The sequence below is a fragment of the Amblyomma maculatum genome, unplaced genomic scaffold (assembly GCF_055883805.1).
Source record: "Amblyomma maculatum isolate TAMU_Amacu unplaced genomic scaffold, ASM5588380v1 scaffold_13, whole genome shotgun sequence".
In the NCBI taxonomy this organism is placed as follows: Eukaryota; Metazoa; Arthropoda; class Arachnida; order Ixodida; family Ixodidae; genus Amblyomma; species Amblyomma maculatum.
Genome location: NW_028146738.1, coordinates 33,798,943 through 33,825,331, shown reverse-complemented (window position 1 = coordinate 33,825,331; position 26,389 = coordinate 33,798,943). Strand labels below are relative to the sequence as shown.

At 43.4% G+C, this 26,389-nt stretch overlaps 1 protein-coding gene across 1 annotated transcript in view; it reads left to right on the top strand.

Annotated features, from left to right (window-relative positions):
* Nucleotides 1–922: 922 nt before the first annotated feature.
* Nucleotides 923–26,389, top strand: part of LOC146172540 (nose resistant to fluoxetine protein 6-like) — a 43,373-nt gene continuing 17,906 nt past the window's right edge. Inside the window, exons 1-8 of the mRNA XM_084585793.1 lie at nucleotides 923–1,211; nucleotides 10,305–10,516; nucleotides 18,597–18,708; nucleotides 19,222–19,306; nucleotides 19,408–19,499; nucleotides 20,276–20,455; nucleotides 22,013–22,106; nucleotides 26,172–26,258. Coding sequence (XP_084441919.1) covers nucleotides 923–1,211; nucleotides 10,305–10,516; nucleotides 18,597–18,708; nucleotides 19,222–19,306; nucleotides 19,408–19,499; nucleotides 20,276–20,455; nucleotides 22,013–22,106; nucleotides 26,172–26,258 — 1,151 coding nt within the window. The remainder of the gene's footprint in view (nucleotides 1,212–10,304; nucleotides 10,517–18,596; nucleotides 18,709–19,221; nucleotides 19,307–19,407; nucleotides 19,500–20,275; nucleotides 20,456–22,012; nucleotides 22,107–26,171; nucleotides 26,259–26,389) is intronic.

The following is a 26,389-nucleotide window of genomic DNA, read 5'->3' as shown; positions in this document are numbered from 1 at the left end:
CGAAGATGTGTTCGAATTGAGGAGGATTACTTTAAGGGAAGACTGCTTACTGCAGTTGATGGCCGACGAAGAGAAATCGCGTTTTCATGCAATACGGTAGCTATAGCGTTGAAAAGAGTTAAGGTCCCCGAGGTTTGTTGCAGAACCACTACCTATCTTTGGCAGCTTATTTTTAGCGGAAATACGGTGTTCATAGCCTTGACAAAGGTGCGATACGGAGTGGGAAGGGCACACTGTAGGTGTGAATTTCAACCATGCTGCATAGTCGGAACAGTGCTCTACGCGCGCCATTCAAGAAAAGTTACGACTACGCTGAGCCACAAAAAGGAGAAAAAGCGCCAAGCTGTCGGACAGCTTGTTGGTATGTTTCCTGAGTAGGTGCTGAAAACATGCCTGCAGGGTGTCGGGAAACAACTATCCTGCCAAGACGAGATGAAGCCAAAAGAGAAAAGAAAGAAAGAAGGAAACCGAACGCTTTGTATGCCCCTAACAAGGGAAAGCCGCGTGCCGTAGGAAGGTCTCTGCCAAGAACGAAGGCGAGGGCGAAGAGGTGATTAGATTTGTTCTCTTTCCTTCTTTCCGAGGAGAGCTCTTTGAGTCGCCATATTCTGTACTCCGTCATAACGGCCGGCTTTATAAAATGCGCGGGTAGGGAATAGCTGCCTTTCACAGTCGTGAATCTGATCTTTTCACACAATTGAAGGGATTCTCATGCACATGTACTGTGTAGGGCTCTTTTCCCACGTGCACCCATTTGAATAGGGCTTCACGAGGTCGCTGATAGGAGGCAGTTTTCTAAAATTTTTGCAAATTAGTCAGCTTGTTTAGTGATATGTCACTTTAATTAAATACGCGCAACCAGCACTCGCGGCCTTTTCTAGCGCGCACAAGCTTAGATGTTTCAGACGGCCTCAGTGTGATCATGAGTCGGCAGAGGGACATCATATTCGTGGCAACGGTGCTTCTAGGCGGCTATGTTGCCGGCTGCCTCGGTGACAGCGGAACCAACGGGGATTCCTCCGGATCACTAACCGAGCAGCGAAACGTGAGCTACGTAGACAAGGTGAAAGAATTAATCGCCAGAGTCATGGACCGGGCGTCCCCGTCATTGAAGAGGAAGTTATTGGAAGCCGAGGTGTCACCAGAGTGCAGCATCGGACTTCTCACGCTACTGCGTGGCATCCGGAACTTGGAGCCATGGGCCCTACGGCGTGAGTGTCACTCAGAGTACATAACCTGACGGCGACAATGGCACACTTGCCGCGCCCTGTCTCATTCAGTGTACTTTCAGTCATCAATAGCCTAGCCTGACTAATACCGGAAATGTTTCTCACGCTGCCTGCACATGGGAGTCAGGAAGTGCGCATGCCCAAATGGCCTGAAGCGTTGGGCACGCGCGCTTCGAATATGTGATATCGTTGGGCTCCAAAGATGACTACATTATTTTCGCAAAAGTAATCATTTCTCGAATTTTAGCCGCTGTTGAGCGCAGGAACGAATTTAGCCTCCAGAAAGCGAGCTTTTGTGCTTTGGCTAAAGAGAGTAAAACACTTTGCAATTCATTCTCATACATTCAAGTTTCAACAAAGCTCCCGAAGGTAAGAAAGGAAGTTGAAGTACCATGAAATAATTTCTGGGTTTTAATTAAAGGAGCTCACCTATCCGACAAGTAGACGAGGCATACGTAAGAAGCTTGTCCGAGGTTGCGATAGGCAGATAGCTGAACTTCGGTGTGGTCACCAGCGAAGTCACTCTGTGCAAAAACAAGGAGCACATGAAATGATGACAAAGGAAGAAAGCCGGCGCTTTGATGACAACCGACTAAAACAGATAACAAAGCGCAGCTCCAATACTTTATCCTTGAACCATCTGTCCTATTCTCTTCCCCGCTTGCTGCAAATTGTTTCTTGATGCGTATAATGCTGAGGTTGTTCATAATGCACCTGATTGTAAAGCTTTTACTGTGAAGTTGACGCCAATATTCAGGTTACTGCATGTTTTATTCGATAAAAGACACGAATCCTAGTAGATGAAGGGCAAGTGCGAAATCATAAGATGATCGACACGTTCTTTTACAGCTAATTCCGTGGATTCCAGAGCGCAGGTTATGCCACTTCTCGCCGCAAGAGAGAAATAAGTAGAAGATTCAGACAGCTGGAAAAGCGAAGTAAAATAGGCCGCAGAGACATGAAATGGAAAACCTTATTAGATAATAATACAATATTGCGGTACACTTGTATCGAGTTACGTTTTATTATTTGTGGCTTTTCATTACATAGAAAATAACAAATTTTACTTTAGGGCCTCTGTAGATAGACTGGACTCTAATGCAGACATGTGTGCGTCTTAAGAAATGAACAACTATGGGAACAAATAGTAGAACAGGAGGTCCCGATGCAGCCTGCTCCGACGCTGTCCACATTGAAAGTGAGCGCAGTTATTAAAAATGCTGTTTCTAATTTGATAAAAAAATGCTGAATGTCCAAAATTGTCACGTGAAAGATCTTTAGCTTTCTCGCTTTGGATGTTTTCAAAGTGGTGTTCCTAGCACTTTTATAGCAGAACATACAGAAGTCATTTTTGTCTTTTATGCCGTAGAAGCACTTCACAAGATTTACCCTATAATACAACACAAAGTGGCCCCATTTAACAGATCTTGGTTGGTTGGTTGGTTCACAGGAAGGGAAAGGCGCAGTATCTGTCACACTTGCTCTGTGGACACCTGAACCGCGCCGTAAGGGAAGGGAGGAAGGTGGGAGTGAAAGTGGAAAGAGAGAAAGGGGAGCCGTAGTGGAGGGCTACGGAGTAATTTCGACCGCCTGGGGATCTTTAACGTGCGCTGACATCGCACAGCACACGGACGCCACTTCGTTTCGCCTCCATCGAAACGCAGCCGCCGAGGTCGGGTTCGAACCCGGGAGCTCCGGCACAGTGGTCGAGCGTCTTACCATTGCGCCACCCCGGCGGTGCTTTAACAGATCTGCAATTCCGGAAAACCTGTATAAGGAGAATTAGCATGGGTATTTTTGCGTAAGATTTGCTTTGAACCACGTGTCAGATCAAAGCCTTTGGTTACCTTCGGCGTTGACATGTGTTATTTGCGCAGTTATTCTTGCACCTGAAGAGGATGAATGTTGATTGGCTTAGTTTATTATGTATTATATATTGAACTTTACTACATACATATTGCCCAATTTGGAAAGGAACATCTTTAGGCGCACAATGAGATCGCCCTTACTCAAGATGATTCTTTGAACAAGGCGCTTACCGACAGATTAATTTGACAGAATTGGATAGATTGCACATTGTTACATAAATATCAGAACAGGCCGATTGCACAGCAAGGTGAGTGTCATATCCACTCGCGTTCAAAGAATAGGATCATACTTCGGAACAGAATATCTTCTGAAGCGATACCGTGAGAGAAAATACCCAAATGCTTATCTTTGATGCTCTACATTCCGAACGGCGCCACGAATAAGAAAATTTATTATCTGTGGTCACCTTTTAAGCTGACAGCCGTCAATCTCGCAGTATAATCTGATCTCATAAAAACACAGATGCGTACTTGTTAATTATTTCTCAACGTACTGAGATCTATGCCGTGAATGTTGCCCACATCGCTGTACAATCCGCCTGCACAGATCGCATTGGCGTATCTCTCAGAGATTTCGTTATTACTAAACAGAGACTGCTCTATAGGCCTCCTGTTCTACGGGAAAGTGTTCATGAACGCACTTTTTTCCGGCACGATCAGGTTTCATTTTCACAATTAACATTTCCGCAGATCATCTTTTCGGAGGCTTGTTGTGTATTGTTGTCAACATTCCTTCTGTTGCAAGAACCATTCCGCTTCGAATGTATATGTAAAACTTGATTAGTTCACACGTGCGAAGGTTTTGCTCCGCATTAGACGATGGGAGCATTCCATTCACTATCTACTGAATAATGGCTCCCAATATTCTACAGTTGCCTCCGAGTTCAAATTAGCACCCAAAAGGGATGGACCCTTGCTAGCAATAAATGTTAGAAAAAACTGCCGCTCAAATAACGAAACATTCATGAAAAGTGAACTCACTGGGTTTTGAACTGACACAAGAGGTATAGTTCACCGAAATAAAACACATCGGTTCTTCAGTTGCCAACGCCCTGTTCTGGCCATTCAGCGTAAAAATCTGTATCCAAGGTAGCTAAGGACGTAATATATGCCTCTGGTTCCCAACACATTTTGCATAGTCGCGTGGTATTTAATTAGCCGCGCTGACATTTCTATCTCGTCATTCACATCATTTGCGATCCACTGGCGCAGCGCTACAGCGCAAGCTGCTCAAACAAAGTCTAAAGCAAAAAGTACCTTCTGAACGTGGTCCACGTCTTTTATTTTCCCGCTGCTCTCAGAAACAAAACACACGGTGAATTAATTGTGTATCCAGCTACCACAGATGGGCTTTAGGAAGTCAGCATACACACATTTGGCAACCTCCAAGCTGGGGGGGCGTACCCTTTCGTTATCAATTTAAACAGGATGTGTTGTGATTCCGAGCTGCTTTTTCGACCGTACCAAAGGAGCTAATCTTGATTACGCGCAGTTTTTTCTTCAGTTTCCTCATGCCATCTTTCTTTCCTTTTTTTTGAGCTAAAAACAGTGTTGCACAAAAGTTAATTATAAGGGGTGCTGTTTCATAGATTCTTTTTGCTATATTTGGCACATATATTTTCATTTGTTACCTTTCTCTTCCTTCGTTGATTATTTTTCTTGCGGTCTAACCTTGTTAGCGTAGAGAAATTCCATGTTCTTTGACCGGCACTCTAAAATGCATCTTCTCCGCTCCAGTGACGGCAATAATGGACAGGAGAGAAGTAAAAGGACGAGAGTGTCTTATTCGAATTTAATTGGGAAGCTTTGTGTCAGGTGAGCTGAGACAATGACGGGTGCAGTGGCGTCGTATCAACCATTCGCATGAAATACGTCATAGCGTAATGCCGGCTTGTTCCGAGTCTTGTCTTTGCTTAGCATTGTAATCCCCAGCAAACTAACGGAGGGCGCATTCCATTTTAAAAAAGTAGTAAATAAAAGATCATGTCTAGAAAAAGGAAGCAAGCTGGAAGACGGAATTGTGCTAAACGTTTGGAGACCGATTTTTAAAGAACGTAATTCCATAAAATAGATATCCCTGCAGCAGATGTTCGTGTGTGGGCAATAATAAGAAAGCTAAAAAGAAAGAACAATAAGAAAGCAATAATAAGAAAATGCATGCAGCTAAGGCGAAAACGTATATAAGCAATGCTGATCCATGGGTAGCTGTTCGGGTTCATCTTTAGAGTTCAAGCTAGCTGCCTCAAAAGGAATCATCCATATCTAGATGGAAAGCACAAGAAAAAGGGGGATTTAAGGGTATATAATTTACTTATTTATTCCTACCTAATGCCTCTGGATAGGAGTTTCTGTTAGGGGGGGGGGGGGAGGTGAAGATGGTGGTTCGTAGTATCATTGCACTATAGTAGTTTAATGCTCCTTCATGGGGCATTATTGGCGTCTTTCCCTGTATGTGGAGGAAGCGCGTAAAGGCTTCAGGATGCGCGCGCGTGAGGAGGCATGCTCACTTTGTATGACTGATCCCGGATGAGTTGCGGTGACGTAGTGATGTGACATTGTTATCACTTAGAAATAATTAAATTTATGATAGAGCAAGCGTCTTCATTAGCTCACGTTCAATTTTCCTTTACGTAACCAATTTGAATTTTAGGTGACCGCAATAGAATTTTTTGCTCGCGAGAATTCACTTTCTCAATTTTTATTTTCATTCTGCTATTTTAGGAATCTTATTTTTGGTAATACATCAACGTTCCGTAATAATGTTTTTAGCGTATGCTTGTTTTTCGTTGACCAGGTTTGTAGGAGTCTGATAGATTTGTATCGTTAAATGCTTTTAGGTTCCCCTGTCAGAGCGCCGCGGATGACCTTGACATCAAAACGGAGAACACGAAGGCGAACGTAGCGGAAGTTTCGAAGATTCATGAGTCACCACCGCGTGGCTAAATGATGCGCTGCCGCTGGAACAGCGCAAGCGTTATTAAGTGTCTTGCGAGTACCGAGGTGGGTCGAGGCAGTCGTTAGCAATGCGCGCGGTAGTCCAGCCTACGACAATTCTCTCGTGGCGCCATCCATCGGCATGGAATGGAACCATTCCACGGCGCGGCACGAAGAAAAGGTAGTGAAAGACACTGACTATGCGGCCAATATGATACAGCGGTAATAAACCCATTTTATGTTTACATTTATTTCCATTGCGGGAGAGACAGTTATTTCTTAGGCGTCAGCTCTAAAGGCCCCGTTTGCCAAAAAAAAAAAAAATTTGTGGTCGCTTTGCCGACATTCTGGTGAAAAAGTCACAGGCGTGAATTCTTTTTTAGCGATGTTTATTGCCTCGGAGCATAAAAAGAATGGTTTGAGGAATGAAGGGTACGGTCAAATAAATGAAAAAAAAAAAAGAAAAGTTGGCCGATGTAATGAAGTCGAGGAAGAGGCAGGGGAAATGGCCATGGACAGATTGGCCGTCGGTTCATTTGGCGTCATGAGACCGGACGGCATGGCCGAGATGGCAGGCGCTGCAGACTCGGGTTTCGTGATTGGGATGGGAGGGTGAGATCAGAATTTTGTGCCAGCCTTTCCTTGCATCCTGAATCAAATATACCACCCCTGTATTGCGTGTTTAATTACACACCCAAGCACTAAAATGGAGTATTCGCTTGCATATCGAAACTGCTGGCATATCGGAGCTGATTCTCGTGTCTACCTTTGTACGGCAAAACGACTCAGGCGAGACAAGCTACGTTTCTTATTTTTACTCTCTCGGTGAAGCTGGGTACGTTCAGTCCAGAGAAATCGTATAATAAAGCTAAATTATGCATAAAGTCGACGCGACACAAAAACTGGAGTTTTAAACATGTTCAGCTCATGAATTCATAGTCCGCAAAATGCGCTAAAATTCTGGAAGGGCATCTTCAGGCGTCGCTACTTCATCGTTTCGGCATCGAGAAGGAAGACTCGTTTCTGTTACAACTTTGCACAATAATTGTGGGTATAGCGGGTGATGTTTTTTTGTTTGCAGATAAGAGAATAATACGCAAATGCTACTCATTGTGGCCTCCGCAGGTGCATTTCGCTGCAAAGCGGCCAACATTTAGGATTTGCGAAAGGGTAGAGAATTGGGCTAGTTGGTGCGGATCTATTTTGTTTCGGCACCACAGTGACGAGGACGGAGACTTGGTGTTGATTCTCTGATGATGTTTTTCTTCTTATTTCTATATTTTGTGAGTTCCAAAAAATTTTATCACTTGATAGTGAGCACCTGCTCTCTCTACGTCTTCGTATTCTTCCTCAGTTTGTCAGGTAGTTTTTGCTAACAAAAGAAACATTCGTGTCCGTAGTATACCAGAGCGTGTCATCATCACCAGCCTGACTTTACCCACTGCAGGGCGAAGGGATCTCCCATATTTCTCCAATTAACCTGGTTCTGTGCTAGCTGAATCCACTTGACCCCTGCTAACTTCTTAACCTCATCTATCCACCTAACTTTCTCCTGAGCCATGCTACGCTTTCCTTCCCTTGGAATCCGGTTTGTTACCCTATGCGACCATCGGTAATCCTCTCTTCGCACGACATGTCCTGCCCATGCCCATTTCTTCTTCTTGACTTCCACTGGAATGCAATAACTTGAGTTATTTTTCTGACCCACTATGCACGCTTCCTATCTCTTAATGCCACCCCTAACATTTTTTGTTCCATAGCCCCCCCCGTTGTCCTCAACTTAAGTAGAACCCTCTTGGTTAGCCTCCACGTTTCAGCCCCATAGGTGAGTACAGGTAAGATACAACTGTTGTATACTTTCCTCTTGCGCGACACCGGTAAGCTACTAGTCATAATCTGCGAGTGCTTGCCAAATGCGCTCCATCCCAATCTTATTCTTCTTGTTATTTCCTTTTCATGGTCTGGATCTGCGGTTACTACCTGTCCTAAGTAGACATATTCGCCTACTACTTCCAGTGCTTCGCTACCTAACGCAAACTGCTGTTCCTTCCCGAGGCTGTTGAACATTACCTTAGTCTTCTGCATATTAATTTTCAAGCCTGCACTTTCTAAATTTCCTCTCTAGGTAACCAATCATTCTTTCCAGTTAATCTCCTGAGTTACTTACCAAGGCATTCCAGTTCATCTCCTGAGTTATTTACCAAGGCATTATCATCAGCGAATCGCAGATTACTGGGGTATTTATTCTCCATCTACCCTTATCCCTAACTGCTCCCATTTTAAGTCTCTGAATACTTCCTCTAAGAAAGCTGTGAAACGTACTAGGGAGATCGTGTCTGCTTGCCTAACACCTTTTTTTATGGGAATTTTGTTACTTTCGTTATGCAGAACTGTGCTTGCTGTGCAGCCACTATATATATCTTCCAGCACTTTCACGTACGGCTCGTCTAACTCCCTATTTCGCAATGCCTGCATCACCGCCGAGGTTCCTACTGAGACAAATGCTTTTTCGTAATGAATGAAAGCTATGTAAAAGGGATGGTTATATTCCGAACATTTTTCTATCACCTGGTTGCGGTATACATATAATCGATAGTAGAGAACAGTTTCAGAAACCCTGCTTGTTCCTTTGCTTGATTGAGTCTAAGATTGTCCTGATTCTATTAGCGATTACCTTAGTAAATACTTTATACGTAACAGACAGTAAGCTGATAGCTCTGTAATTTTTAAGGTCCTTAGCGTCCCTTTTCTTATGAATGAGAATAATGCTTGCGTTCTTCCATGATTCCGGTACCGTCGATGACACCAGGCACTGCGTATACAGGATGGGCAGTTTTTCTAGCGCAATATTCCCCCCGTCCTTCAACAAATTTATAGTTATCTGATCCTCTCCAGCTGCCTTTCCCTTTTTCATAGTTTCTATTGCTTTCTCAACCTTGTCCTTCGTCACTGTTGGAACGTCTGACCGTTTTTTCCTACTGCCAATCTCATTATGGTCCTGACTACTTTGGCTACTGTAGAGATCAGTATAGAACTCCTCGGCTACTTTGACTTTCTTGTCCATATTCGGGATGACGTTGCCCGCCTTGTCCCTTAGCGCATACATCTGAATTTTGCCGATGCCCAATTTCTTCTTCATCGCTTTAAGGATCCCCCGCTTTTTACAGCATGCTCAATTTTCTCCATGTTATACTTCCTTATATCGGCCTCTTTGCGCTTATTGTTTAGCTTTGATATCTGCCAATTCTATCTGTTCTGTTGGATTGGAAAATGTCATGCTCTGGCGTTTCTTAATCAAATCTTTTGTCTCCTTGAAAAGCTTACCGGTATTCTCTCTAACTATTCTATCGCCTACTTCTACAGCACACTCTGTAATGAAATCTCTTAAATTATTGTCCATTGCTTCTAGGGTAATGTCGCCATCCTCGGTTAGAGCTGAATATATATTCTGTAGCGGGATCCTGAACTCTTCTGCCCTCCCCCTCCCTGTAATTCGTTGATGGACTTCTTTCTTACTAATCTGTTGCACTCCTTCTTCAGATTCAGACTAATTCGGGACCTCACTATCCTGTGGTCACTGCATAGCACTTTCCCGATTACCTCTATGTCTTACATAATGGCGGGGGTTGAACACGGTATGAAGTCAATTTGATTTTTAGTCTGCCCGTTAGGACTTTTTCATGTCCATTTCCGGTTATTTCGTTTGCTGGAGAAGGCATTCGTGATTCTCAAGTTATTGCGCTCTGCAAACTCAAATAGTAACTGCCCCCTGCTATTCCTAGAATCAATGCCATAGTCACCTACTGCCTGGTCTCCTGCCTGCTTTTCCCCTACCTCGGCATTGAAGTCGCCCATTAGTACAGTATACTGCGTCCTTACGTTTCGCATTGCCGATTCTACATCTTTGTAGAAGCTTTCATCTGGCTGGTCATCATAACTACATGTAGGTGCATAGGCCTGTACAACCTTCAGTTTATACCGCTTATTAATAGCAATTACGATGCCTGCCACCCTCTCAATAATACTATGGAATTCATCTATATTGCCCGCTATCTATTTATTGACAAGGAAACCTACTCCTAGTTCTCGCCTCTCCGGTAAACCTCGATAGCATGTAAAATAAACCTATAGCGTGTGCCTCCGACTATTGGTGCAAACGGCGAGGTCGGTGAAGAAAGTGCATGCGGCGCTGCTTGTCTTTGTCCGCACTTTCAAGACTTTCATGTCCAAATGATGATGATGCACGTGGTCTGAAAACCGCTTCTTTGCGCAGTGATTGACGCTACCGGAAAGTATCCGACTGGAGCTCTGACGACTTCCCGAGTGGACATGGGTGCTTTCGACGAATGTATCGAAACCGTGGTGCGCAATGAATATGGTCACGAGACAGTGCGGGCTCAGTACTGTAACGTGGTGGCATACGGCGGAATCAAGACAGACCTCGAAGACCTTCTCGCCACCGCGATGTCCATTACACATCCCCGGGTGAGGATCACACCAGTTTGTTCAGTATCGACAAAAGGCAATTGCACACACTGGTCATTCTTTACCGGGCACAAAGGGGTAGCCATATGTTAGAGATGAAAAGCAGACGAAATTCATCAGCGCTGCAAAAGAAAATGGTGGTCTGAAATGAATAGTAAACATATTTACAGAATTGCCTTTCCAGTTAAGATTGGTTTGCTTAATGAATGTTCCATGGAGAAAAACGATTTTAGAGCACTGGATTATTTATAGCGTGTACGCCTAGTATTCGACATTGAAAACCACCTCTACGATGAACGCGGATGCATCTCACATGATAACCGCATTCTCCAAGGTATAACGCACTTTATCGAGAAAGCACTTTGTATGTACGACAGTTACCTAACGTGTCGACTTCAAGCATTCTACAGTTTTGTAAAATTTGAATGTATGCTCATAAAAGCGTCTCCTATAGATGAAATAACAACTGTACCTTTTGAAAGCAGCTTATTTCAACGGATGCTTCTCGATTGTAGTAAATTAAATCTAAAGGATTAAAAAGCAATCTGGCCAAAATGTGATTAGCTCAATGCTTCGCCGTAATTTTAACGTGTCAAATATTGTTCACGTGTCCGAAAAGTGTGGACTATTCACGGGTGTTATATACCACTTAGCAGTTGATCATTCTGCACCGCCTGCAACGCGCGCTATTTGAGGTACAGATGTATATTTGTGAAAGTGCATTGTAAATGGGGGTTTGCTGGCAAAAATCCCCAACATGATAGGGCTAATACTGTAAAACATAGTTCAAAAACATTGCCTTCTTTAATTTTAAGTTTGATGCAATATTTGTTTTTAGATCTGGGCGTTGTGGACACAAAGAAAAAGCAAACTTTGGGGGCACACATGTTGCAGTATGATGTAGCACGCCAAATCATCACCACTGAGTTTTTGGCAAGGTCAGCGCACTGCAGTAGCCTACGTCAGGACGGCGGATGGGCGATAAAGGGCCAGAAAATGAAGCTCCCAGCGCAAATTCTAGTCCGGTCACGTGGCATCTCTTCGTCAGTTTGCTCACATCCGGGCGCGCTATTACATTTGCTAAACCCCTATCGCCAATCTGTTGTCGCAACGTTTCGCTGCTGGGCAAGAATGTCCTGTTCACAGGCCTTGTAAATATCTAAGTTGCCACGGCCAAACAGGCTGTAGTGCCGCCGATGCACCGAACGCTGGAACTCACTTGCTTTTTGAGGTGCCTCATTTTTACAGGTTCACAGAGTTACCTGTTCCCAGAGAATGCATAGAAAATGTCATTTTTGAGCGAACCTGTCTTATCTCCAATGCTCCCACAACTTTCGATCTGATAAATTCCTAGCAATGAGAGACCTTGAGTTTGAGCCCAACTTCGATTTCCCATTATTATCCACGCGGAAGGAGACAGAGTCTTATGAACTGCTGCGCCGTAATGACAGTGTAGGGTGAAATATGTTAGTCATATTATCCACGCGGTCTTGCATGTTACCATTAGTCCAGTGAGTGGTGCTACATGGATGTAAATGTTGTGCTGCGTACTAAACTTTCAGGGCTAAAAGTAATGAAGTCACTGAGAAGGCGCTCATGAGGCGCTTTTTTTTCCACAACCAGTGATTTCAATAAGTAGCTTGATAGAAAATTAGAGTAGCCAAGAAAATAATATTTTCTAGGAGAACTTAAGAAAATTGCATACCATTGATGAGAAAGCAGTTGGTGGCGAGTGTTGCCATTTGTTAGGAAATGATGTTATCTTATTACCGTTAACTAGAATTGCCGAGTCCTTTAATGTTGTTTAGTTTCAGTAATTTAACTGCAAATAATTTTACTTAGTGTTAAATAATCATTCAAAATAGTGTGCTTAGGTAGCTAAAATTACTATACTCACTATAAACAATTGATGGTTTTGCTACTCCTGTAGGTATGGGATGTTAGTATTCAGGGTAATTTTTAACCCTTTAGAAGTTTCATTTTAACATGTACGAACACTGCGTCTATAATGTCGGGCAGGTGGGTTTTAAAGGAGAGCGGGCATCATATACATGGTGAGGATTGATGATTAGATAATTAACCATCTTTAATAATAAGTAAACTGTTAGCTGTTATCTTAAGGGGCAGTATTATAGTTGAGAATTCATGGCCATAAACATCAACACGGTGCCCCGTTTTTACATTTTCCTAATTTGAAGGGGATACAGTGTAAAACGAGGTCAAGAATATGGACACACGTAGTCGAAGGAAATCGAACGTTCTGAGGGGGGTTCCTCAGTCCAGTAGTCAACGTTTCAACAAGTGGTCTTTATTATTAAGTCAACTGCCTGCTTTTATCTTAAGGGGCAGCATTATAGCTGAGAATTCATGGCCGTAAACATCAACACGAGGCCCCGTTTTTAAATTTTCTTAATCGGAAGGATATACAGTGTAAAACGAGGTCAAGAAGATGGACACACATAGTCGAAAGAAATCGAACGTTCTGAGGGGGGTGCTCAGTCAACGTTTCGACATGTGGTCTTGTCTTCTTCTGGGATAGCACGGAAAACACTGCAAAAAGTTGCCTAGCAGACTAACGCGCTCCCTCAACACTTGCTCGCTGTAACTTCACTTATTCGATACTGTGGTTCAAAGTAGCAAACGTCAAAATGCGTATTCGAAAGCTCATTGGGTTGGCTTTTCGGCATTGCCCATTTTGAAAATACCATCTAACGCATTGGTATATATCAAATACAGACAAATTTTGAGTCTTTTATGATAGAGAAAAAGTTAACATGACTCTGGTGCCTTAAAATTAGCAATTTTTATACTCCGCATTTCCGACCACATGCCGATGAAGAAAATATTGGCCTCAAGATCGAGCAGAGATACCACCTAGCGGCATAGCGGCGAAACCTACCCAGTGTGGATGCGTGTTCGCGTCGCGTGTCAGCCTCCAGTGATTTACGTGCGCGCGTGCGACGTGCACAACACCGATATTTGTTTCTTTCGCGGTTCCTGTGCGCTTTTGCTTACCTATCGGCATCTTGCAAAATAAATATAAAAGTCTATTACCCGACGCTCCCATTTTAAAAAATATATACTTGAACATATCGAGTATGTGACATTGATAAGAACCTCATCAGTCGCGGCCATTGGTGCTTGAGGTTCTTGGACAAGCGGTGTCTCAAACGAAGCGCTGCTGTCGTTAGGCGCAGTGTCAAAGCAAAACAGGTTGCTGCCGTCAACACAACTTAATGCAAACGCTCAAAAATTGTATATTCCCGTTTTTATTTGGAATACCGTAACTACTGAAACATGCGACCACAGACTACTGCAGAGTGAAATCGAGTGGTAGGGCGCTTGGCTGTTGATTTCGAGTACCGGGGGTTCGATCCCAGCCGTTTCGAAAGCCGCTCCTCGGCTGTGGGATTTGACTGCACATTAAGCAATCCCACGTGGTCAAAGACACCGAGGCCCGCCCTAAATACTCCGTCATACAGCGATGCCGCATGGCGCGTTAAACACACATATGCATTTCATTTTTTGTTTTTTGTTTTCTGAAGCATTCTGTGCATTCGTAACAGTGGTAATGAGCACATTTCGCTTTAGAGAAAGACTCCAACGTTTGGGAAACAAATCTTCGCAGTAACTGTTACATTAAATATTACATAAAACACAGAGATCAATGTACACTGGCAGCCCATTAGAATCATTAGAACCCTTTTTCGTCTGTGCTGTCTTTCGAGCGAACTGGTTGTTTCTGACAGGGGGAGTAAAATAGCTTCACACGGGCTTAACCATCGGTGTTTAGTTCTGGAATAAATACATATTTATAGTCTCGTGATAAGATGAGCTTCATTTTTTTTTCAGGATAGTTTTATATCTGGCACCTGTTTTGAAAGTAAACGACAGAACCGCCCCAAGTCACTGCTCAACAATAATTACAATGATAAAGAAATTTTAAGCCTTCAAATTCCTTTCCAGAACATAACAGCGACCAAGCGCAGTTTTTACAATGTCTTCGCAGCTACTGATTCGTAGCTTGCATTTTAACGTTGCTGAAAATTAATCACTGATAGTCCTAAATTTTGTCAAGTGTGTAAAATGTCTGTCACATGGTGAAATTCATTGTCATTGAAAAAAAAAAATAAAAACAGTTACACTACTAATTTATCATTTATAAACATGACACACAAAATAAATTTCTTATAATTCCCTCGGTTTCGGGAAACCATCTAGAGTAATTTCACAGTGCAACACCAGATTATCTTCCGCAAGAAGCATCCACCTTGATTTGAGCCGGGCAAACTCAATCCACGCACCGCTCTCCACGTGAAGAGCCAGCTTTCCTGTGCGGCGAGGTTTCCTGTACAGTGTCAGCGTAATTTCATTTTTAGTGAATACAACGGTGCCAGGTTGTCTAGCCAGAGTTGACGTGCACTAAGTCTTTGATAACCCACCGGGCAGTACGCTGTAAGTGCTGAATTTAAACAGTTTAATCCTTGAGTCAAGTACGATATAATGAACCAGGCTACCTCGATTCATTCTAAAGTGCTGCAGGTCAGAGCACGAACCTTGTATCTCCATAGGCTTGACACTAAATTTGTCTGTATCACTCGTATAAGACACGCGCACACTGTTGAAAAGGTGATATGTCATGTTCAGGCCCAAGTATCAGGCCTGTAAGTGCCGTACAACCGAAAAAGCGTACAAAGCGATGCCAGTATATTTAAAAGACGTGTAGTTGCGTGCCTTGTCTTTCTACATTCCGCGCATCTTAATTTTTTTTCCTATATTGCCGAACAATCTGCCAGTAAATCGCTAATGCGTTGCAGAAACACGTTTTCATCGCCAAAAAAACCGCCGTGAACTCAGAAGCAGACATAAGCCGCGTGCGTTTCTGTGAGCGCCGCCGGCTGCCGATCCCCACTATCGGAGCGACGGTGGCGCCCCCACTAAGTCGATATCGCGGCAAATACGCACAAGGCTGACATTTGAAGTTGACGGTTTCATTTTCGGAACATGCAAAAATATAAAATAACAGATATATTTAAAAAAAATATTGTTACGGGCTGCACAGACGATGCGTTATGTGTCAGCAGTCAGTTGTCTCTGGTTCTGCGCGCGCACACCACGCACTTGGTCTTCGTCCATAGCGTATAGCACCTCATTGTCTGTGCGGTCCGTTACAATATATAATAATGTACTAAATAATTTGAGATGACTGTCGCCAGGAACTTGAGCCCCAGGTTGAAGAAAGCGCCTCAGCTGACCGGCTGTAACAAGGTACACGTTTCACATTAAATTATGTTTCAAGGGGAGCTCCACTTTGAATAGTGAGCAGTCTAGAATTCCGAGTGCTTGTATGCAGTCTTCAAGTATACGTCCGACGGCGCCGCAACAACGTAGTGCTGGCCTGTCCCTTTTTTGCAACATCGTTTGCGCGGAGTGTTGTTGAGCGGAACTTCAGAAAATGTCTGGCCTAAGCTGCATCGTCACCGCATACTAGTTCGCAAGTCTTAAAGCCCCCGATGCCTCGAGCTTAGCAAAACGGTACCACGGGCTAGCGCGGCGGACGACAGTGCTCAGGCCATGTACTGCTCCCCATAGTCTTCGCTATGCCGCATCGATGGCACATCGAACGGCTGTGAAATGGCTGAGCGCTTTGGTAACTGGTCCGCTCATGAACCTGCCTGACTGTCGATACCATTCACTGGTAACAAAAACAATATGCGTTGTATTTCGGCCATACCCTATTAGCGGAGACAGCTTGCAAACAGACCGAAGCAGCAGCTCTTCAACGGCTTCAGCTGACTCTGCTTGTGTCACAGCAGCCGCTTTCACATCAACTCGGTAAGAGTGGGCGATAAAAAAAAAAGAAATAATCTTTCAACACTTGGCTTAATACTTGCGAGAACATAAAATTTTAGCAAGTCTGACGCTGGGGATGGGATCTGCCGCATTGAGAGCACTAAATGTTGTGAGAGAAGCTGCCGGCAAGATGCGGATACAGTGAAGGAGTTACTGCCGTCGGACGCTGTACGCTCTCTGTTTTGATCCGGGCTGACAGCTCGTGTTGGTCGCTGTTCGTCCGAGTGTCTTGCAAACATATCTAGCCTTGCTTAACTGACGGCAAACTGGTACCGGCAGCCGCCGGTACATCGGTAAACGGCTATTTTTGCCCTTTTCTCACATGAAATTCGCACCATGTGGGTCAGCAATTAGTAATCTAATCACCACTTTTAGTCGCACACATGATGTCCACCTTGCTGTAAAACTCATCTGCACAGACCACACGGACTTATCTCTCGCATATAACAGAATGTCAAAAACGGTGAAAAAAAAAATCCACCGATTAGGAAGGATGAAATGCTTTTACGTCCCGCTGTCGGCAATCTTTGTCATCAAGCCAAAATTGAGAAATGGCATCTGGGCGCTCGAATCTCAGGGAGGAACGAGACTGAACGAGATTTATTTAACGAATCGAGTTTTGCGCATTCGTACAGAAAGTGTTGCCTAAGCGGGTTAAAAAAATTGCTGGAGCTGTACATTTAAATTGCGCTGATTTTTAAGCAATGATGGAAAGCTAAGGAAGTCGGTATCGGTTCATATCGAAAAATATACCACAAAAAAGTCGCAAGACGAACACAGAACTGTTTTGTCCTGATGTTCGTCTTGTATCTTTTTTTTTGCGCTGCAAGTTCCAAGCTGAATTTTAATTTTTCGTTTGTAATACCGCTGTGATAAATTGCGATACCTAACACTATGAACTTCAATCTCATTTTTTTTTTGCTCACAGGAGCCTTTCAGATAGAGCCACTCCAACGCAAGAAGGGTACTGCGTGGAGCAACGGCTTCCGGCCGTCTCAAAAATGGAGCTTGGGTTCTATGTCTATAACTATTTCATGCTTACATCTACTATCAATTACGGGAGAGGCAGTATTTGTTTGTTATTGATTCCAAATGCTTTACCTTGTTTTCAGTTCGGTGCATTCCTAACGCCGCTTTGCTTAACACACTAGTATTTGGTACCGCAGTGAACCCCTAAGCGGGCTACATGTTTGTGGTAATTCTAAGCTGCGTCGCTAGGATTAGAATAACAGGCGGCGCTGTGCACTGTGTTTAGTCGTCTTGGGCAACTTTCACCCTTGCGTAATTTATCGAAACCCACGGGTAATGCATTCCATCTTAAGATGTTGTTAAGAGGTCGAAGATTTTGTAGTACGCGAACAATTTATAAGGTCCCCTGTCTGCGATTTCGCCGTTATTTGATAAAATCCTGACATTGCAATCGCATTCTTAAGCAGAAGTCGAAATAAAATGTGATGTGAACAAATTTCGCATTTGGCCAGCTGTAATATGTCGGCTGAATTTTTATTCGGCGCCTAGTTTCTGCCAGCATGAGACGTCTATTGCTTTCGCAATAATAAACTGCTCTCATATCCTTCGAAGTCCAAATGATTATATGAACTCGCATGTTTCCTGTGGTAGAATACAATTTATAAAAACAACAATAGCTAACAATGGGCATTGGTCCGCGGCGTGTGTATTACTCCTCTGAACAGTAAACAAGATCTCTTTTAAATATTTTAATATTTGACTAAACAAAACAAGCCCGAGGAACCTAAATTCTTGACCTTTTAATTTGGTCTGGGGGTTAGCTTTTATTTATGTAACTAGAAGATCCTTACCACGGACTACTTTCTGTAACGGAGGAATTGTGTGCGGCGGTTAGTGCACCCTTAGGCTGTACTCGACTATAGCAGCATCCACACTGATCAGTCAGGCAATGCGCCGAGCTTCTGGAGTTCGATGTTCCGAAGACAATGCCCGAAAGTGCCAATAGTGTGATCTCTTAATCTATTTTTGCCTGTTAAAATGAAAAGCTTATATTCTCTCTAAAAAAAATGTGCTTTTGAGAACACATTGAGAGAATATTTTCAGTGTCGACCACCCTTAGCATGCAAAGCCGAGTGGTTTTTGGGACAACCATTTAGCAGCTTGCAGTGCTAGTCTGGATGCACCCGGAAGCGTGGAACCCAGGCAGACAAATTAGCTCGAGTGCGGGTGTTTATGTCAGACATGGGTCTCTTTGCAGGTTGCCAAGTTTCAAGGGCATATCCACGAGCAGAGGATTCCAGTCATGCGGCTAGGCATTTGTGTTCTCGATGCATGCAATCAAGATGAACTGCAGTTGCTGGCGAAAGCAGGTGTGTTGACGTATCATTCAACTAGGAGCCGTGTTTGATAAGCTTCAATTTCAGTCTGATTGGATGACGGCCACAGTATGACGGCCGCCGTATGACGGCCGCAGCAAGCGACCAGTTGCAGAAATTACAAGATGTCGATTCCCGCCGTAGACGATAGCCATCACCACTCTCCGCACTCATCGTTCAACTTTGGCGGCGACATGCGGTAACTGTTAAGGTGCAGTTTGTATTTGGCCTAACAAACGCTTGAAAGCACACGGAACCGTCAGATAACCCATGCACAAGGATCAAATTTATGCTAAATACAAAATTCGGCCTATGACGTAAGAACTCAGTTAAAGATTTTCAGAGTTTGGTCACTCGCACGATTGCGATTAAAAAACTTCAATATTCCTTCCGCTGGAGATTTTTCGTTTCGTTGTTGCGACTAAGGTTGTCATCATTTGTGAAATAAGAAAACGTTTTACCTATGTGAGTTCTGCATTAGTGACAAGCCTAACTTTGTTTTTTCAGTGATTCCTAAAGCTGTAGATGTTACAGTTACCGACTGCGTCACTGGGTTGCCTCCAGATGTCACACGAGCTCAGAAAATTATTTTGTAAGTATATTCAGAGTGATGCGAATGAATGTTAAACCACGCGCAACTTTAAGGTGTTCGACAAACGCAGCAAGCTATTCTGTGGTCTTTTTTTTTTTCAGGGCTATTCTTGGCACTCTTTTTCTGTTCATTGTGCTTGGAACTGCGGTAGATTTGTACAGCCAACAAAGAAAGAAGAATGACAAAACAAAAGGTAAAAAAGCTTTAATATTTTTTTATAGTACGCATTACCACTTATGTAAAGTCAGGTAACAAGTTGTTACTACAAAACTGCTAATTTCAAAGCTGATTTTGCGATTCACCAGCTTAACAATTCTTGACGAATATGTCAATAGGCCCTGTCTCTAGGATTAAACATCCTGCAGCTTTTGCTCATTCTTAAACTCATTGCAGCACCGCATATTTTTTTTTTTCAGTGTCAGTTAACGCCCTTGAATGCGTGCTAGATCATAACTACAGAATAAAAATTGCAGCAGTCTGAAACTTATCGAGTATCATAAACTCTAAACATTCCCGTTCGCATCGCTATCAAAGAAGAAGCGCTTATTGTGACGTTCGTAAATATCCTTGTGTTGTTCTTCATACCTTTAACTCTTCTTTTACAATTCTCAGGCCAACTTTCTATGATTTCCAGACGCTTTAAATATGCAATGCGCAGTTAAGCATCGCACAGTGGCTCAACTCTTAAATTACCAGAAATAAATAAATTACGGCATAGGGTTTCGATTCGGTGGCACTGACATTTACACGCGTGTCACGCGACGCACGAAATAGGCACGATCGAAATCACAGCTCAGTAAAAATTCGGGTACTTTGTGTATAAACACTCCACAGTTCTGCCTCATTGCGGACCTAAATAAAATCGAGTACCTATAACCAAGCAATCAAGCAAACGTGTTCTCTAAGACAAATGTTACACTCCTTATGCCTACGGCGCTTTCATGTATTTACAACGCACTTTCATTTCAGGGGTTCTTCTGACGGTTCTGATATCGTTCTCTGTGGTGTCCAATACGCGCATGATGCTACAAATTGCGACTGATAAGAGTTCCGACGCCTACAACATGAGGTTCCTACACGGCATCCGGTTCTTGAGCATTGTCTATATCCTTATTGGACACAGCTACGGTGCCCCTTCGGAGATTTGGAGTACGTATGCATTATGCCGTTATAAAGTCTTTGCAAATTGTTCCACAAATTATTGCACGCATTCAGTTTATCAATGTCAAAATAGGTGTCAATTCATTTTTTTGTAATGCATTCCTCAAACGGAAGTCATGCGCTACAGCATAAACGGGAGTCAGGCGCGGTACACAACATTCGGATCATTCATTCTCGCGTATTTTTTCTTTTTTTTTCTATCCTTCGCTGGGAAATAGTCAGCGTCTGTGTTGTTTAGTATCTTAATTGGTTAAGGAATTTCTTTTTTATATAGGCCAGCCTATCTGCTTTGCGGAACGCAATCAAAGGAAAGCGTGCCGTTTCGCTATGCCCTTCTCTTTCTGCACCCCGTTCTCGAATTGCTAATAACTTGAGGGGTAGCACATTTAACAGTACATTTGCTTAGAGCACAAAACAGTTCCACCGAGAACTTGGTAGTCGTGCAGGCATTGCGAAATTAGAGGGTAGATGAGTCATTTTGAAAATACTTGACGATGCCTATAGTGGCTGGACAACAACCATAGTTCTCCACAAAGAAATAAATAACATTCCCATAAGGAAAGGTGTTATCGAAGGAGACATAATTTCACTAATACTGCTGAAAGCTTGCTTAGCGGAAGTATTTCATGACTTGTAAGGGAGCAGTTAAGGTATAATGGTCGATGGAGAATTCCTCATTAATATGCGATTTGCTGATGGCATTGCCTTGCTAAGAAGCGCACGAGACGAATTGCAAATAACGATTGCTGACCTACACAGGAAAGGAAGAAAAGTAGGCCTAAGAATTAGTATGCAGAAGACTATGGACGGTAATGTTCAACAGCCTCGGAAAAGTATAGCAATTTGCAATAAATAGCCAGGTATTGGAAGGTGTAGGTGAATATGTCTACTTAACGCAGGTAGTAACCGCTGATCCATACCATGAAAAGGAAATAATTAGGTGAATAAGATTAGGATGGAGCGCGTTTGGTATGTATTCGCAGGGTTTGACTAGCAGCCTACCGGTATTACCCAAGAGGAAAGTATGCAACAGTTGCATCTTACCTGTACTCACCTATGGGGCTCAAACGTGGTGGCTAAACAAGATGGTTCTGCTTAAGTTGAGGACAACGCAGAGAGCTAATGGACAAAAAATGGCAGATGTAACTCTAAGAGGTTAAAATAGTGTATAATGGGTGAGAGAAAGAACTTGAGGTAATAATATTCTAGGGGATATGAAGAAATGGGCATGCACAGAAGATGTGTAGCGAAGAGAAGGTAACCGATGTTTCCTTAGGCTAACAAATTGGATTACAAGGGATGAAAACCGAACAGAGGGCGGCAGAACGTTAGGTGAGCGGATGAGGTTATGAAGTTTGCAGGGGTCAAATAGATGCGGCTAGCTCAGGACTGGGTTAACTGGAGGAGTATGGGAGAGACTTCGTCCTGTAGTTGGTATGGTACGGCTGATGATGGTCATGATGACTGCACAGCATGTATACTGTAAGTCAAACCGATGGGAAATGTTCCTTTTATTCTTATGAGGTTTTACTTCTATCTCTTCAGCCCGTATGGTGAACGTCATAGTATACGCTGACAACTGGGCGAACATATTCACAACATTGGGATATATGAGTGTCGACTGCTTCTTCTTCTTGAGGTGCGTATTATAAGGCGCCCAGAAAAGCGTTCACTTGAACGGCATAACATTCTGTATTTCTTTATTTACCTTCCTGGATCCTCTACTGTATCCTCTTCCATCCTATTCTGTGTAGCAGTCAAATGCATTAATTAGGAATCCGGGCAGCCCACTTTTTTCTTGGTTACCCCACTTTCCATTCGGCTCTTTCGTGATCTCTCACTCACATTATAAATTGTGATTCGGTTGTTGTCAGATTCCGGATCTTCGCATGACTGCGCAGCCTGCGTTGTAGTCAGAGAGTTGAGAGTTCAGAGAAGTCAGGCCATCGCGATGCCTCCGCATAAGACGATGGCGATGCCAGCACGACTCGAGCATAACTGCGAGGTCATTTGTATATTCTTGCAGAATGACTGACGTTTTGTGTGCACAGGCACGTTCGGGAGGGGAGTGTAGGTAGGGTGCACGGGTCTTGTTTTATTGTGGCGGAAAAAATATTCGCGTGGTTGGCACGAGAAATGAATTGTGATGGATGGTAGATAAGTGCTGTTAAAAGGAACCTAGGTTCTACGAACGCAAAGTGCATTAGTGGAGCTCCAGAAATCTTGAAACAAAACCCACTGCACGATCAAGACCACTCTCTTGTGTTCACTAAATGCCTGCAATAAAAAAATTAGTAAACAACACATATTGACCGCTGTTATCTTGAGAAACCCTGAGTACAGCTGATGTAGTCTTTATAAGGGGAGGGGGGTGGCGAGGGTATATTTAGTAAAGTAGGCAACTTAACAATCGCTGGAATAAGCAGTGGGTGTCTCTGCCGCAACCTGAACGTTGGGCACGTGGGACTCAAAAACTTTATTGGAATAAGTCTGGTTTTCATTCCTTTCTGCACACTTGTAATCTAATATGTAATATGTAAGAACATACATCGGGGCTTTCAGACGAGCACGCAAGTACATATTTGCGGCCTGTCCACGTCTCTCAGCTAGTAGACGAACACAGTGCAGGAGAATGACCTCCACGCCTTCCGCCGAACATGTTATCGAACTTTGTAGCGCCATTCCAGCGCCTGCCAGTTAGGATACAGTGAGAGCCGAAATTCGCTCTGACATTTCCATATAGAAGTTCGCGATTTCTTGAAGCCTCTAATTTAACTTAATGACTCAGACTACTCCGTTCGCCCGCACTGAAAAATCACATATCTACTTAAGTATGAGCAAACTATTGAGTTTCGGTTTTGGTGATGGGAACTTCATGACAACCTTCACGCATTAAACTAATTATGGCTATTGTCCAGCTAGCCGACGCCGTTGCCTAAAGTCTTGGCCATAAGTTGTTAAATTTCTTTGAAGGTACTGCGGGCCATGTTAATAATAATAATGAACCATTTTTTGCTCCTAGTTAAAAAAGGGACCAGCCAGGGCTTTTACACCCACAGTTCATGCATCTCTTTCGAGCAAGTTTCTCAACTCACGGCTCATAGGCCGATCAGCGATTTGTGTTTGTAAGGTTTGTTTTCTCAACTTGCTTACCTCGACCCGGTTGGCCAACGCCATGCGGCTGTAAAATTACGCCGCAACAAGGTTTTATCGAAACAGGCCCACATAGAGAGCCAGAATCATGAAAATTACGGCGTGCAAACAAATTCCTGAGTATATGCGCTGGTACCCTCAAGAGCACGTCACGCCACAGATGTACGATCACGGTGTAGGTGCTTTGAATACAATCTCGAACTTCCGGTTAATTCCTTTCAAAAAGCATGCCGTCATACTTTAGCAAACGATGGGTTTATTACATAACATATGTTGGTTTCTATAACTAGGTCAAACTGCAGCGAAAACATTCGTTGGATGCACTTAGATCTCTCTTGAGTGCGGTTAGGCGAAAGCCTTTCCTGTGAATCTTTGCACTCATTTCCCATTATATTTAAAACTCGATTTAAAAATACCCGATTTAACGACGAGATCCCGATTCCCCTCAGACGCCCATACGGCGCAGAGCTTTGTCTAACTCGAAATAACGACGCCGATTTTGCGAACTGTCCCTATTTAACCAACCTTTTATTTCTTTCAGAAAATGAAGGTGAAAATGTGCATTTTTAGTCCGTTCTATAGAGAAAGCCCTAAAGTTGATTAATACATTGTGAGCCAACAGTAACATCGCAGAGAGCCTTCCTACGGCTTTTATAAAACTGACCTGGTACACAACGAAATTTATTAATTTAAACTGAACTCACTGGTGGCGGGTGATGCGGTGGATACCCTTTGTCTGCTGCGGCATTTTGGTGGAATACACGAGGGGACGGAATAGATTATGGAGACACTCCAAACTTGAGAGCAATCCCTGTGGTTGTCGCCTAAAAAGCGCACGTAAGAAGAGGTCACCGACGTCTTTGCTGGGCGGTAAATTGTATTCCCCTGGGGTCCTGCTTGTGTGGGTGACAATTGTTGTCGCTTTTCATATGCGTTAGGAGAGTAGGTTGTTTCCGCAGGCCGCAGTTTTATTTTTTAAGCAGTCACGCTTTGCCAAAATGCTACCGCGGTAGCTTTGTGGTTGTCGCTTTACTGCATATTTAAATTTATCACATAAAACTACCCAGAATTTATTCTCTCAATTTAACGAAGTTCCTGATTTTACGAAATAACTCGCGGCTCCCCTCAACTTCGTTAATTTGCGGTTTAACTGTACTTCACTGAATTGCTTCTTTTTGATTTTTCGGCTTGTTTTGTTTTTCTTTTTTACTCTTTATTTTCCTTTTTTAATGTTTGTACTTTTAACGAGGCCCGTCATTAAACCTTTGCAAAGCTTTTACACGTTTTTTGCACTTTTTTTTTGTTTTGCACAATTTCGACATCTGTGGTTGTTTTGATGTCTACACATTTTAGACTCCATGGCTATTTCAACGTTTGCCTGAATTTAATGGCTCTAGATAATTAACTGATTACTCCACATTAACGAAATTTTTGCACAGATACATTTGTTCATACTCTACCTTATGCAACCATTATTTTTAGTCGTAAATCACGTCCTTCTTCGTCAGGGACAGTATTACATCCTCTGCGTACGGCCACTTTCTGCACACACCACTGAGCCAATAAGGGCATTGGCCTTAACACTTTGCAGATACTGAGTAGCCAGCCATCATTGCACTTGCATTACGTGATAGCGGAATAGTCCCGTGCCGCATGAAACTCATCGCTGACGCGGTCGCTGTTGAAACGTCGGCATAGTGAGCCGCGGGCCAATAATCCGTATTGGGCGACAGTGCAACGATGGCACAGCCGTGCTATCCGGGCGGGAGTTTCAAACACCTCAAAACGCTCACATTAAAGGTGATTTGAGACCGGGAAATAAAGGTTAAAGTGAAAAATGTCATGTATTGCTAATTAAACGTCGTAATGCCTGAAATGAATTACTTATTAAAGTAATTGATTTTGCCTAAAGCAAACCTTCATGCATCATACCGGATTCAAACCCGCAACAGGTTTGGTGCGGGCCAGATACGCGATTATCTAGGCCGCGCAAGATACGCTTGCACGACTTAAGAACAAGCTGGTATTTACATGCGCCGCCGCCAGTATGCTTAACAACGCTTGAACGCGTGGCCTTTACATATATTAGCGCCACTTCGCGCTGGCTGGTGGGTCCGACAATATGTAAGCTGATGGAGCTAGAGGGCGCACACTAAAGACACTCGCCCCAGACATATCAAACTGCACGGTCTCTGACCTAGCTTCAAGCGTTAAATGGTGGGTAGCCGTTCAGATTACGCTTCGCGAAATTAAAACCACGGGAAAGACAGGAAGAAGGCAAGGAGACAACACAAGGCGCCCTGCGTTCTCTCCTTGTCTTCTTCCTGTGACACCAACAGGCCTACAGCCATCCTCTTTTAGGTCACGCGCTCTTGCTTTCGTGTTAAGGTTGTGGTGCGTAGTGTTTTTTTTTTTTCACGTAATGGTATCTTACGACTGAGTGTTAATGAATATGCATGTAATTAGAGAGGATCAGAGGCAGTCATCGCATCATGTCGTTAAGGCAGATTTGAAGTGTCTTCCTAATATTGTTATCTCTTTTTTTTTTCAGCGGATTTCTGCTCGCTTTTGTCGTGTACAGGCAAAAGAGGAATCGAGTGATAGTCTTCTTGTTTGCAGTAGTTAGAAGATTTATCAGGTAAGCGGAGTCCGGCGTCGGACTGTAGGTAATATGTTGGGCGTACACGTGCATAAGTACCTGTATTTCGTCCTTGAAAATGCTTAACTATTGCGTCGTAGCCATATTGAGTTAACAAACATCTGAGTACC